This window comes from Lepidothrix coronata, unplaced genomic scaffold (assembly GCF_001604755.1).
Source record: "Lepidothrix coronata isolate B3197 unplaced genomic scaffold, Lepidothrix_coronata-1.0 Scaffold14, whole genome shotgun sequence".
Lineage (NCBI taxonomy): Eukaryota > Metazoa > Chordata > Aves > Passeriformes > Pipridae > Lepidothrix > Lepidothrix coronata.
The window spans coordinates 4874069-4888272 of NW_016690194.1; the positions used below are offsets into that span (position 1 = coordinate 4874069).

At 43.1% G+C, this 14204-nt stretch overlaps 1 protein-coding gene across 2 annotated transcripts; it reads left to right on the forward strand.

The window, feature by feature from the left end:
• The first annotated feature begins 207 nt into the window (after positions 1 to 207).
• IDNK (IDNK, gluconokinase) lies at positions 208 to 5733 on the forward strand. Of its 2 annotated transcripts, XM_017806176.1 has the most exons (5): positions 208 to 343; positions 495 to 525; positions 829 to 915; positions 2658 to 2701; positions 4674 to 5733. In XM_017806176.1, the coding sequence occupies exons 1-5, from the start codon at positions 303 to 305 to the stop codon at positions 5023 to 5025; spliced, it is 555 nt and encodes a 184-aa protein (XP_017661665.1). In that variant the 5' UTR covers positions 208 to 302; the 3' UTR covers positions 5026 to 5733. The 2 variants fall into 2 exon arrangements, with proteins under 2 accessions (XP_017661665.1, XP_017661666.1); XM_017806177.1 differs by lacking the exon at positions 495 to 525 and having other exon boundaries at positions 209 to 343.
• Positions 5734 to 14204: the final 8471 nt, after the last annotated feature.

A 14204-nucleotide genomic window follows, 5' to 3' on the forward strand; every position in this document is an offset into this window, starting at 1 on the left:
ATCCGGTAACTTCACTACAAGGTTCGACTGCAGAGAATAAGAGCGGGGCACATGACACGCGTGTCCTGTGTTCCAAGGAAGGGGAGAAGGATTATGGTCCCGGGTAGCCACACGGGGCGCCCGTGCCAGGGCAGGAAGAGGTACTTTGGCCGCTTCCCGCACAGCCGCCCCAGGGCCGCCCTCTGCCTGGAGCCGCGGGCGGGCCCGCACCCGCCTCCTGCCGCCAGGGCCGGGAACGAGGGCAGGCCAGGGCGGCGGCACAGGAGAGCGGAGGAGCAGCGGCAGAGCGGGCCGGGGCCGCCATGGTGCTGGTGGTGGTGATAGGCGTGAGCGGCTCGGGAAAGTAGGTATCAGGCAGGCGGCGAGGCAGAGATACGGATGCCCCGGCCGTGGCTCGGCGCTGCTGGAGCCCGGCCGTTTGGGTGCGGATGCGGGTGCGGGGGTGCGCAGCTCACGCCGGCGGTGCGTAACCCCCCCTTTGTGCTTCCCCGCAGGACCACGGTGGGGTCCCGCCTGGCAGCGAAGGTAGGACCATCCCGCACCGCGTGTGGGCCGCCCTCCACGGGGGCGGGGCGGGCGGACACCGCCCTGCGGCCGCAAGGGGGGTGCTGCCTACACCGACTTCAGTTCAGTGCCGTGGTGCAACAGCTGTTGCTGCTGCCAAGCCGACTTGGTATTGTTTTGCTAATCATCATGGCATAACCGATGATTCACACCGTGATGTAAGAAGCCTGTAATTTCTTAGGTGTCGTCTTTGTGAATTCAATGATCCTTATTATCTCCCTTGATATGGCTGAAAGACCCATAATGTATGTATTTTTTTCTTAGCTGGGATGGAAATTCTATGATGCAGACAATTATCATCCTCTAGAGAATAAGAAGAAAATGGCAGGAGGAACACCACTAAATGATGAGGTACCTTATATAAACCCTGTAAGAACTGTCATCTGGACTTTATCTCTGTAACCTCGTGCACGTCCTGTTAAAGTAGATGATGCTTTTACTATGTAGACTGGTCTGACAAGCACAGGTCTGCATTTGGTAAGGTGGGGGAGGCTTCTTGTGTTACAGAGGATTCTGCCTAAACAAGTAGTTTATCAAAGCATGCTTGGCAGATCACAAGGGGTATGCTGCTGTTTCAGAATTTGTCAGACATCTCTCCCTCTACATCCATGCACAGAGTTGCATTTTTGGATTAGAATCATAGAATCTTAGAATATCCTGAGTTGGAAGGGACCACAAGAATCATAGAGTTCCTGGCCCTACACAAGACAACTCCATAAATGTGTTACCCTTCTCTCAAGTCACTTTCCACCATTTATCACCACTCGTGATTGACTGGGGAGGCCCCAGATGACTGAAGGTTAGCTAATGTGATGCCCAGCTAAATGAAGGGCCAGAAGGAGGATCCAGGGAATTGTAGGCCTGTAAGCCTGGCCTCAGTGTTGGGTAAGGTTGTGGAACAGATTATCTTGAGTGCAATCACAAGGCATGTGCAGGACAGTCAGGCGTTCAGCTCCAGCCTGCATGGGTTTAGGAAAGGCAGGTCCTGCTTAAGCAACCTGATTTCCTTCTATGACCCACCTAGTAGATGAGGGAAAGGTTGTGGATATTGTCTACCTGGATTTTAGTAAAGCCTCTGATACCATTTCCCAAAGCATTCTCCTGGAGAAACTGGCTTCCCATGTCTGGGTTAAAAACTGGCTGGATTTATCTGAAAAAAATTCTCTAGATTCTTTTAAAAGTTTCGTTCTTTCACTGGTGTTTGGAAGCCTGTATGTTGTCTGAAGCAGCATTGCACACTTGAATGAGTAAATCATTGGTGCGTGCTGCTCAGCAAGAGCAAAGCATCTCTTCTGAAAAACCAGAGGTGTAAAATTGTGAGGGTCTTCTTAAATGCCAGGGGTAAGTTACTCTGTAATGTTAGCAACAAAATATTGTTGCATTTATTTGTCCATGTTATCATTTGTTGTGCTCACCCAGCAGTAACAGCACTGAAAGATTTACATGGGAGCAAATGTTTTGTGCTCATTAGGCATGACAAAAGTTTGTGGAAGCTTAAAATTTCAGATTAAAGAAACAGCTGATCAATCACTCATGTTGTAATTGCCTAACTACTGAGCAAAAGTGTTGAAAAATTGTGGCTATGATTACATTTATTTGTGATTGCTACCAACATAAATAGAACTAAGTTATTGAAGATACTTAGATTTAGATCTGTCTGTTCCTGAAAACCTCAACTTTGGTCCAAAATGGGGGGGGAAGTGTATGACACTATATAAGGGAAAAGAAATAACAATTTAAGCTGTACATTTGAATTGTATAATAGAAGCAAGAGAGAAGTCGACTGTCCTTTAGGGGTTTGCAAGGTGCATGCTATGCTTGAATACATATTAACTCCCATCATATACTTGTAGATACCTGTAATATAAAAAGTTCTATTCCACTAAAAGCATCTTATTGATAATATGCCTAGCACTTCTTATTAGCCTTGAGGCGGTGCTAGCAAATCTACATAGGAAGAAAGAGATTCAAAACTGAACTTGCTGTACAATTTAATGGTAATTTTCATCTGTAGTCAAATGTTCGAGGTGTTAGAAGCAATCATTTCAAATTAATTTCATAAAGAATTTTTAACTAACTTGTTTTCTTTCTAGGACAGGATTCCTTGGCTTTGTACATTGCACAATATACTAAGGAGGTAAGAGAATATCTAGCTTTAAAAAGTTTTAGCTAAAGACAAAAAAAGTACCAGAAGTGTTTTTCCTCATTGCGTTCCAAAGCAGAAATGTATGTAGTAGTGTAAAGACATTCTGCAGGTAGTAAAGTCATTCTATTTTGACTAATCTAAGCTGTCATAAGAATTGCTGAGCGTGAGCTAATCCCTGAGTAATAGTATGGGAAATTGTTGCCAATTATAGTTGTTTTTCTACTATCTGGGTAAAAATAATTTCAAGGATCCAGTTCGTTAATAAGCCTGACATTAGCTTACAAAGAGCATAATCACAAAATACACCAATAATAACAGTAGGATAAAATACAGCTATTTTGAGTAAGATATAGTATTGAGCTTTTTTGACGCTGCTTGAGTTTCCTGGAGTATACTCTGCAAATTTGCAGATGACACCAAAATGGGAGGACTAACTGATGCAGAGAGACCTTGAAAGGCTGTAGAAATGGGCTGGCAGGAACCTCACGCATTTTAAGTAGTGCAAGTCCTGCCTCTGGGGAGGAACAAGCCCAGGCACTGGTACAGACACTGAGGGGCACTCAGCTGTAAAACAGCAGAAAAGGGCCTGAGGGAGCTGTGGTGGACACCCAAGTTGAACATATGCCAACAATGTGCTCTTCTGGCAAGGCAGGCAACGATATCCAGGGGTATATTAGACAAAGTATTGTTACTAGGTCAAGGGAGGTGATCCTTCTCCTCTCCTTTTCACTGGTGAGGCCACACTTGGCCTCGTGTGTGTTGGTTCTGGGCTCCTCATTGTGAGAGAGGCATGGACATACTGGAGAGCATCCAATAATGATGAAGGGACTGGAGCATCTCCCAAATGATGAAAGGCTGGGAGAGCAGGGACTGTTTAGCTGGGCTTTACACAGTGGCTGTTGCTTGTGCACATTAGGTGAGCATACCTCACTGGAGCACAGGTTAATTCACTGAGAAATTTGTCTGGATTGATTTGCTGGATTCATTGCTTTATGTTATGTGCTAGCCCAATGCCACTGCTCAGCTATGGAAACTTTGCAAAATCAAGTGTACTTTAGAAGAGCCTAATGCCAGTGTTTAATTATTACTACTAGTAACTAGATGAGGCTGGCATTGGCTTACCTAGGTGATAATGGTAGGTATTAAAAGTTCTTACTTCCCTTTGAACCTAAATCTGATGACCATAGAATGATTTTTAAATAGGTTTATACCTAATGTTGATTACAGAATGTATTTTCTTAGGCAGGCATTTTACTCACTCTGCATAGGGACAACTAATTCTGGATTTGCTTTTCAGTGGAACAGACATACCCATAGTTAATTGCTTTATTTTAAGAAACCTTGCCAGTAAAAAATACATGTGCAAAGCATCCATTGACCTGCATCCAATCTCTTGTTTAACCTGAAATGGGCTTATATGTAGTGCTGCCAATGAGGATGGTTACAGGAAACATAAAATATTACAGTTAAATCTGAGATGGTGAAAACAGGTGTTGAAAATAAACCTGCATGTGTATTTAAGAACAGTGCTCTGTACTGTTCATCAGCCACTTACCTCTAGACAGGTTAGTATAGTAATTTATAGATAACAGTTAGGGATTTGTATGGATAGTCAATTCCTGTTCTTAGCAATTAAGAAATGATCCTGACACTTCCTTATGCTAGAATTTAATTTAATTTGGGGAAGAATGATGGCTAATAAACAAGGTCCCTACGACTGAGATTTTACCAGGAGGCTGGCTAGCCTGACTTCATTTTCAAATCACATCTTTACCTGGATTGGAAATTTGGTTTCAAAATCCTGTCAGAATTACTCAAATACCACTGTCAATATGCCATTACTGTCATGGCTGTCCTCTTTGAGGAGCCAGGGCTTGTTTATCTTGTTCAGCAGAACTAACAAGCCATTTTGTTAAACTACATGTGAATATGTAAAGATTTTTGCTTTTTTTCTTTTTGATAGAGAAGACTCATCTAGACAAGATGCAATTCTGGCATGTTCTGCACTGAAGAAGATGTATAGGCATATATTAGTTAATGGAGCATCTGCAATTGAGACAGAGCAACCAGAAGAAAAACCATCACTAAAGATCCTCTTTGTTCATTTGGATGGGCCTATAGACATCATTGCTAGCCGCCTGGAGAAGCGGAGAGGTCATTTTATGCCACCTAAACTTCTCAAGTCTCAGTTTGATACTCTAGAGCCTCCTAGTGCACCTGAGAACTTCATTACTGTCAGTCTAGAAAAACCTCTCCCTGAAATAGTGCTAGAGATTGAGAGCGCTATTCTTCAGGGTGAGGCATTAGTGGAGTAATTTTCTGAATGACACATATAGAAATTCCCTTGAGGATATCAAAGTTATGGAAGAGGATTTTAATTATTAAATTGATTATTAAATCAAATCAATTTATTATTCATTATACTTAAATGGATTGCAATATTAAGAGCTGGTTTACTACTCTTGGGTTTTTTTCATCCTGGCTCTGTAAAAGACATAAAAGGTATAATTTTCAAGAACTTTCAACTTTTTACTTTAAACCCTTCACTATATGAAGCCAAAACTCTCATTTTAGTAAGAACCCCAAAATGGAAGTCAACACTCCCATTTTAGCAAGAGCCAGGAAAATCCTGCCAAGGTCACAAAGAATAATTTATTTTTTTAATTTTAAAGTTTACTCTGTCAGACATGGAGATGGGCACATCTGCTATTACGAGATTAAGTAATTTACAGCTTTGCCAGAAACAATATATTTTTCTGGAAGAGACAGGAACATGCATGATGTTCCTACACTACCACTGTCTCCACACTACCAAGTTGCAACCTCTGCATTTGTGACCCTGCCGACCTCACCAGAGCACTGATGACGTCATGAGGACTTTCATGAACTCTTACTGTATGCACTGAACACGAAGCTAAAAAATGTGAGACAAAAAAAGGCAGCGGTGGTGACACAATATACAAAATACAATTGTATGGACAGCTTTGGAAATAAAGTATAAGTGGCATCATGCTGGCTCTGAACTTGTGTCTTTAATGTACAAAGTGTACACATTGAATTTGAGTGTGAATCAACCAGTGATCTAAGGTACTGAATGCAAGATTGATAGACTTTTTTTTTTAGAAAACTTTCTCCTTCACAGTTGGACCTTCTCCTTCACTTCCCTTTTCTGGTGGGCTTTAGTCTTCCACCTCAGCCCATGTCCATACATCTGCTTTAAAGCTGTAGATCACACTATTCCTAACATACATTTTTCACACCTTTTTGGCGATCAGAAAATTCCAAATATCCAGTCGCCTAGCTCACAGAATTTAAGGTTAAAATCCTTTTTTATTGCTGAAATATTTTTTAAAAAGTACTTTATGTCATGTTACACAAGAGGTGCCTTTGTAGCTTAACTAAATGAAATCTTCAGATAGTTTCTGTGAGAAAGATTTGAGTTTTGTCTGAATGGAGACATCCCCATGTGCTGTCAGATGTGGATTACTTTTAGTGTGTCCTGCAATTTTTTTTATTCCTAGGAGGATGGATGAACTCCTCTAGAAGCAAACTCGTGTTTCAAAGCATCTTTAGTGTCATTTTTACCTGGATAATTAGTTGAAAAATGTTTGTCTTGGTTCTCACTTTGTCTAAAAATAATAAGGGCTTTGTAGTTTACTAGACAAACTACTGTGCTTAAATCACAGTGCAATAAATGGGCATTATCCTCCTGAAAGTGGCCATTTTTAGACACAGAATTGGGATTGTAGGCATTAATGCACACACCCAGAAGTGGTCTTTTCCTGTTTGTTTGTGACCTGAAGGGAGAGAGAGAATACCAGACAGTTACCAGTTTTAGTCTGCTGTTGTACCTACAGCTTGCTCTCAAATCACAGTCTGTTTGTTCTGAGAGCCAGTGTGCAAGTTTAAGACACAAAGTTAAGTACAAGAGACAGGCATGTGTGTCTGCTTCTTAACACCCTCAAATTTCAGACCCCTTCAGACCAAGTGACTTGTCAGAACTGTACAAGTTTAGTAGCAATGAAAATCACAGAAACGGCACCCTCTTGCGGCACCTCTCCTTTTAATGAGGTCTTCATCTTCAGCCAATACACCATTTTACAAACGAAGAGCTTACCTAATGTACCCATTATTAACTATAGATTTATGCACACTTTTTTCAGGCACAATAAAACCAGATCACGACACTCTACAACAATAGAAAAGCAGCTACATCTTGCCATGCACAGATACAGTCAAACCTTTAAATAATTTTTTTTAAAATGGGCAACATTTTCAAGTGTGAGTTCTGAGAAGGCAAGACTCTAATTTTAAGATCTAGTTGTCAGCATTTATAGAATGCTCACAAAGTGACTGTCACCAACAGAATATTGTACTCAACCGTTAAAGACCATTCTCTTTTAGGGAATGTTATGTAAGCATCTTGGGGTTTATAGGTCTTCTAAACAAACTAGTATGTTTGTACTTACGGGCAGTTTATGCTTCTTCAAATTAGGTCAGGGTATTTCTCACTCTCCTATGCCACGAATATTTCCTTCCCTTAACCTTTTAATATATTTGCATTTTGCTTTTACTTAAAGGTACTGCATAGAAGGTTGTTGTGAACTTATTCAGTTAAGTAGTCTGTTACCTGCTATTCTGAAAGACAACAAAGCATTACTTCTGTTCACTTATATCCTGTGCATCCCAAATTAAAAGATTAAGATGTGAATTATCCCAATACTAACCACATAAAACTACCCTCAGATGCTAAGGAAGCTGTGAATATGTACACTAGAAGAAAAAGCAGAACAATCCCTGCCCAAACACAATCCTACACCATTTCATTTACTTGTTGGGTTTTGTTTGGGTTTTTTTGTTGCTGGTGAGGGGGGCAGTTCTTGGGGTTTTTTTTATTTTGTTTTTTAAATGAACTTAACACTATATTAGGGATGTTGTATTCAGGTTAGTTGTGGAGGTTATTATACTTAGCAGAGCTTATCTGGATGCAAGTGCTCTGTCTGTTTTTTGAAATATATTTAGCAAATGCAACAAAAACTGGGGAGGAAATGCCTGGAGATAGAAATTGCTTTTTCTGTCTCTGAGCACGAAGTATCTATGGAAGATACACATACTATACGTCCTCAAGAATTTGTGCTAAGCACCGTTTATAACATACTGTGTAAATACTGTACCTACTACAGCACAGACATTTTTCAATGCCAAAATGAGGAAATGAAATGCTATGTATCCCAATGGCAGTATGCATTTATACATTAAACATAGGAAGGGTAGAGTCTTACTAAACTGCACAAGTTATACAGGCAAAAGGAACAGACCAGCTGCCTGCCACTGTAGCCCTAAATTGAGACGTCATTTTATTATTTTTTTATTAATAATATTTACTTTACTATGCAGCCTCTGAACCAAGATGAGAATTAGGCAGACCACATCCTTTACCAAACTAGCCATCTTGCTGTCACATTCCCAATAGTGTTTCACTTGAATATACGCATTTTAAATCTTTTAAATTACATCTGCCAGTCACACTACTGTGACTTTTAGATTTTTTTCTTTTTGCAGCAGTTACTTTTCTCTAGCAGTAGTTTGATGATCAGGCAAGGCAGTTTTGCAGACAATCTTGTCAGGTGACTTGGTCCAATGTAGGGGAAAACAAGAAAGTAGGAAAATAAAGAAACAACCTGCAGGCACACGTGCCTTTCTGGTCCAAAATGCAAGCTGCAGATTTCAAATACAAGCTATTGAAGTGCTCGGAATTAATGATAAGATTGCTTCTGAAACAAGAAGTAGATGATAACTGTGAAGAGAGAATTTTAAGGACGGACAGAAAAAGGGGCAACAGGGAGGGGGGCACAAACAGGAACATTGTAATACGCTATTAAACCAGTTAAGTGTGGGTTTTCTTTTATTATTAAAGATGTTGTGAAAACTCTACCTATAAACCTTGTTCTGTTTGCTGTTTTCTGACAAAACTAAAATTTTTACTATGCAAAAAATGGCTCAGTGTTTTACCACTACTTACCAGAAACTTAGTAACTGTTATTAGTTGACAATAGTTACTGATAAATATTGACTCTACTTCAAGAAGTAAGCTTAGCTGAAGGCTCAGTGTAGAATTTAGGTCCAACTTCATCTCCTGATGAATTGCAATGAAATTGTATTTCAAATTTAGCGTCTCTTAATTTATAACGTGCAACAGAAATATTTACATAGGTGAGCTGAATGTTGTCTCAAGAAAGTTGGTTAGTAGTGTCTTGGTAAAAACTTTTGTCCCCACCTCACCCTCACCCTTTCATCTGACAGTAGCCTTTTTTGATGTCATGAATTATATTCTCAAAACGACCTGCCTACTGAACAATGAGGGAGTCCTAACTTTTTTAAAGCAAAGTCCCAGTAAGGGACACTATAAAGTCAACTCAAATTAGCTTCTTTAAAGATTCTAATAAATAGTCATTGTGAAAACAACTCTAAAAAGGTAGTCATTATTCTACAGAAACGACTTGCTATCTATCCATTCCTTTTCAGAGGGTCCTGTAACCTCCTTCTGCCAGGCTGAAGGAAAAGTGAAGTCCTAATGTATAAAGGCCAGTCCTTGGGACAAGACCCCTTCTTGCCCATCTCACCCTCCCAGGTGCCTCTGCATGATAGGTATGGGGCTCTGGATGTGGAAGGTCAGTCAATGGATGATGAAGATGATGGTGCCTCTCCACCACAGATGTTACCAAGGCCAGAAAGACCTACACCTCGTATCAAGACCAGTCCCACATGGAAGAAAAGGATTAAAGGATTACAGTGGCAGATGGTTCCCTTCTAAAGGGAACGGAAGGTCCAATATGCTGGAAAGAGACTCCCCTCAGGGATGTCTGCTACTTCCCTGGGGCACACGTCAGGGGCTTCCTAGCCTAGTAAAGTGCTCAAACTATTACCCATTGCTGATCCTCCATACGGGTGGTGACAAACTCACAACATGTAATCCAAAGGCCATGAAAAGAGACTTCAAGGTCTTGGGATGATTGGTGAGGAAATCTATTCTTCCACGTGCAGGTAGTGACTGAAAGAAACAGATGGACCCAGCCTATTAATACATGGTTCTGCGGTTGGTGTCCCTTCCAAAATTTTTGTTAGTTTGACAATGGGATGGCCTACATGGCACCAGATTTTGCTGGCATCAGATGGCATCAAAGGCATCGCTTCTCTCAAAAGGAGAGGGTCTTCGGTCAGGGGCTAGCGGGGCTTATTGTTATGGCTTTAAAATAGATATAATGTGGGGGGGATATCATCAGGTTTAACAGTGATAAGGTGTCAGATGACTTGCCACCCCACTTACATCAGTTAGATGCCAGAGCCAGCAAGAGATGCCCAGATCCTGGAGAGGGACTGCAGGTCAGCAGGAGAGCACGTGAAGGATAGCACAAGGGAATTCCAGGGACTCCAGACAGAAAGTCAGCTTCATGGGGGGCCCAATTTAAATGCCTCCATGCTAATACATGCAGCATGGGGAATAAACTAGAGATGTGTGCATGCCTGCACCGCAATGATCTTATTGGCATCATGGAAACACAGTAGAAACTCCTAAGACTGCAGCACGCTGGAATGCAAGGATAGTCTCTTTAGGAAGGACAGGCAGGGGAGACCAGGAGGAGGTGTTGAGCTGCCTGCCGATGACCAGCTAGACTGCATGGAGCTCCACCTTGGGAGGGTCTGGGGAGGAGCTGACTTAGAGCTTATGGGTCAGGATTAAAGGGAGGGCAAGCACAGGCCTGCTACAGGCCACCTGACCAGGAAGATCAAGCTGATGAGGCTCTCTAGACAGACAGGACCAGCCTCACATTCACAAACCCTGGTCCTCCTGGGGGACTTCAGCCACTCTGACATCTGTGTGGAGGACCAGACTTAAGACATGAAAGCATCTTTTCTCTCAAACATTCTGACTGTTGCAACAGGACAGTTGTGATTGGAAGAGAGGGCCCTGCATCAGTCCTGCTGCTGTGGATGGTCCAAGTCAGAAAGAGAAACCACTTCCTTTTATAGTTTACCTGGCCTCTCATGTAAAATAGGTTTTTTGCACCATTCATGCTACATTGTTTGCATCTGTGCAGTCAGCCTTTTAGACTGACAGGAAAAGAGTCAGAGGAGCTGGGGGTCTGTGGTGGTCTTGGAGCCCCTTCTAGTGAGGTGTCTGGGACTCTATCCTTCTCTTGATGCAGGTGCACAGAGCATGTTTCAGGACAGACTTTCAAGCTTAGCAACTGAAAAGGAAGTTGACTCAGAACAGCAAAGGCTCCAGCCAAACTTCCTGAGTTGCAGAAGATGAAAGATGGGATTGGGAGAATGAAGAACTGCCTGCTGCAGGAGAAGATCAGGTTCAAGACAATCTAAGGAATCTGAAGGCACACAAGTCCAGGGGACATAAGGAGATACATCCATGGGTCCTGAGGGAACTAGCCAAGGAAGTGGCTAAGGCAGTATCCATCATATCTGAATAGTCACAGCAGTTCCCTATGGAAGTTCCCACATCAGGACCAGGACGGGCACTGTTCAACATCTTTATTGGTGACACAGTGATTTAAGAGGTGGGCGCATGCAACCCACATGAAGTTCACAAGGCCAAGTGCAAGGTCCTATGCCGGGGTTGGGGCAATCCCAAGCACAAACACAGGCAGGGTGAAGAATGCACTGAAAGCAGCCCTGAGGAGAGGGACTTTGGGGTGTTGTTGAGAAGCTTTACATTACCTGGCAAGGTCTACTTGCAGCCCAGAATGTCACAGAATCACAGAATATGCTGAGTTGGAAAGGACACACAAGGATCATCCAGCCCAACTCCTGGCTCTGATCAGAACCATTCCCAAGAGTCACACCATGTGCCTGAGTGCATTGTCCAAACGCTTCTTGAACTCTGTCAGGCTTGGTGCTGTGACCACTGCCCTGGAGAGCCTGTTCAGTGCCCAACCACCCTCTGGGTGAAGAACCTCTTTCAAATCTCCAACCTAAATGACCCGACTCAATTTCAGGCCATTCTCTCAGGTCCTGTCACCAGTCACCACAGAGAATAGATCAGTGACTGCCCCTCCTCTTCCCCTCCCAAGGAAGTTGTAGACTGCAATTAGGTCTCCCCTCAGTCTCCTCTTCTCCAGGCTGAACAGACCAAGTGACCTCAGCCGCTCCTCATACGGCTTCCCCTCAAGGCCCTTCACCATCTTTGTTGCCCTCCTTTGGACACTCTAAGAGCTTAATATCTTTCTTATATTGCAGTGCCCAAAATTGCACACAGTATTCAAGGTGAAGCCTCACCAGTGCAAGGCAGAGCAGGACAATCCCCTCCCTCAACTGGACTGGCTGGCGATGCTTTGCCTGATGCCCCCCAGGACACAGTTGGCACCCTGGCTGCCAGGACACTGCTGACTCATATTCAACTTCATATCGACCAGGACCCCCAGGTCCCTTTCCATGGCACTACTATCTCATTCCCCAGTCTGTCCGTACAACCAGGGTTGCCCCATCCCAGGTGCAGAATCCATCACTTTCCCTTGTTGAACTTCATCTGCTTGGTGATTGCCCAGTCCTCTCATTTGTCGAGGTCTCTCTGCAGGGCCTCCCTGCCTTCGAGGGAGTCAACAGCTCCTCTCAGTTTTGTGTCATCTGCAAACTTGCTCAGTATCCCTTCCAGTCCTGCATCCAAATCATTTATGAAGGTGTTGAAGAGCAGAGGGCCCAAGGTGGAGCCCTGTGGAACCCCACTAGTGACAGGTCACCAGTCTGATGTTACCCCATTCACTGTTGCCCTCTGTGCTCGACCCATGAGCCAATTGCTCACCCAGTACATGATGTGTTTATCCAGCTGTGTGCTGGGCGTTTTGTCCAGAAGGATCCTGGGAGAGACAGTATTGAAAGCTTTACTGAAATCCAAAAAGATTATATCAACTGGCTTCCTTTGATCAATCAGCAGATTCCACACGAGTTCAGGGTCAATTGGGAGTTGACATTCTCACAGTCATGGGGTTTCAGCTCAGGGCACTGAGACGCCCTTGGTCCATCATCCATGTTGAAGACAGAGACAAAGAAAGCTTTAAACACTTCTGTCTTGTCTCCATCCCTGTTTGGGAGGTGACCATCCCCATCCTGTAATGGGACGATATTTCTATGATATTTCTATACTGCCTATTGCCATTAATATATGTGAAAATAGTGTTTTTATTGTCCCCCACATTTCTGGCCAACTTCAGCTGAGACTTGGCTGGATGAATTTTCTCCCTATAGCAGCAAGCAGCATCTCTGACTTTTTCCCATGTCACTTTGCATTGCTTCCACTAGGCATACACCTTCCTTTTTTGCTTTATTTGCAAGTGAAGATCCCTGCTCAGTCAAGCTGGCCTTCCGCCTCATCTGCTTGACTTTCAGGATTTGGGAATTGTCTGTTCCTGTGACCTTAGGAGGTGATGTCTGAAAAGGGACCAGCACTGAGAGAGCCCAGCACCTCCAAAAAGGTTTTTCCAGGGGATCTTATTTGCTATTGTCAATCGTATGCAGGCCTGCATCAAAAGCACCGTGGCTCAGTCCTTAGGTTGAGGAAAGTGACTCTCCCTCTCTACTCTGCTCTGGTGAGACCTCACCTGGAGCACTGCATCCAGCTCTGGTGCACCCAAAGTACGAAAGACTGATCTCTTAGAGCAAGTCCAGAGGAGGGCCACTAAATTGATCAGAGGGCTGAAACACCTCTCCTGTGAAGACAGGCTGACAGAGGTGGGATTGTTCATCCTGGAGAAGGCTCCAGGCTGACCTTACAGCACCTTCCAGGTGCTATAGGGGGCCTACAAGAAAACTTGAGAGAGATTTTTTACAAGGAAATAGAGTGACAGTACAAGGGGGAACAGCCTGTAGCTAAAGGTGGGCAGGTTTAGATTAGATGTTAGGAATAAATTTACTGTGAGGGTGGTGAGGCAATGGAACAGGTTACAGAGAAGCTGTGAGTGCTCCATCCCTGCAAGTGTTAAAGGCCAGGCGGTATAGGGCTCTGAGCAACCTGGTCTATTAGGCAGCATCCCTACCCATGGGAGGGAGTCTGTAACTAATGACCTTTAAGGTCCCTTCCAAACCAAGCAATTCTATGATTCTATCATAGCCTTGCACTCAGGGCAATGGAAAGCTCCCCTTCCAATGGAAGTCACTGTGAAGGTACGATGATGGATCTGACCACTGGCTAGGAAATAAAAATAATAACAATTTTGAATCTAAACTGTAGGTTTTTTCTAATGTTTTGTTTATATTACGTTAGATTATAATAAAATTTATTTGTGAAATTATCTGTCTGTTTAACACTGTGCTGCTGTTATCTATGTATCTTCAATCCAAAGGCAGAGGCTGCCAATCAAGAGATTTTCTGGAACTTTTCCCAGTACCATCCAGCAGCATTATTTGATCAATTTACTTAATAGGAAAGTAAGAGAGGATTACTGGACAGTGAGTAAAACTTCTCTTCTGAGATAATACAGTGCAC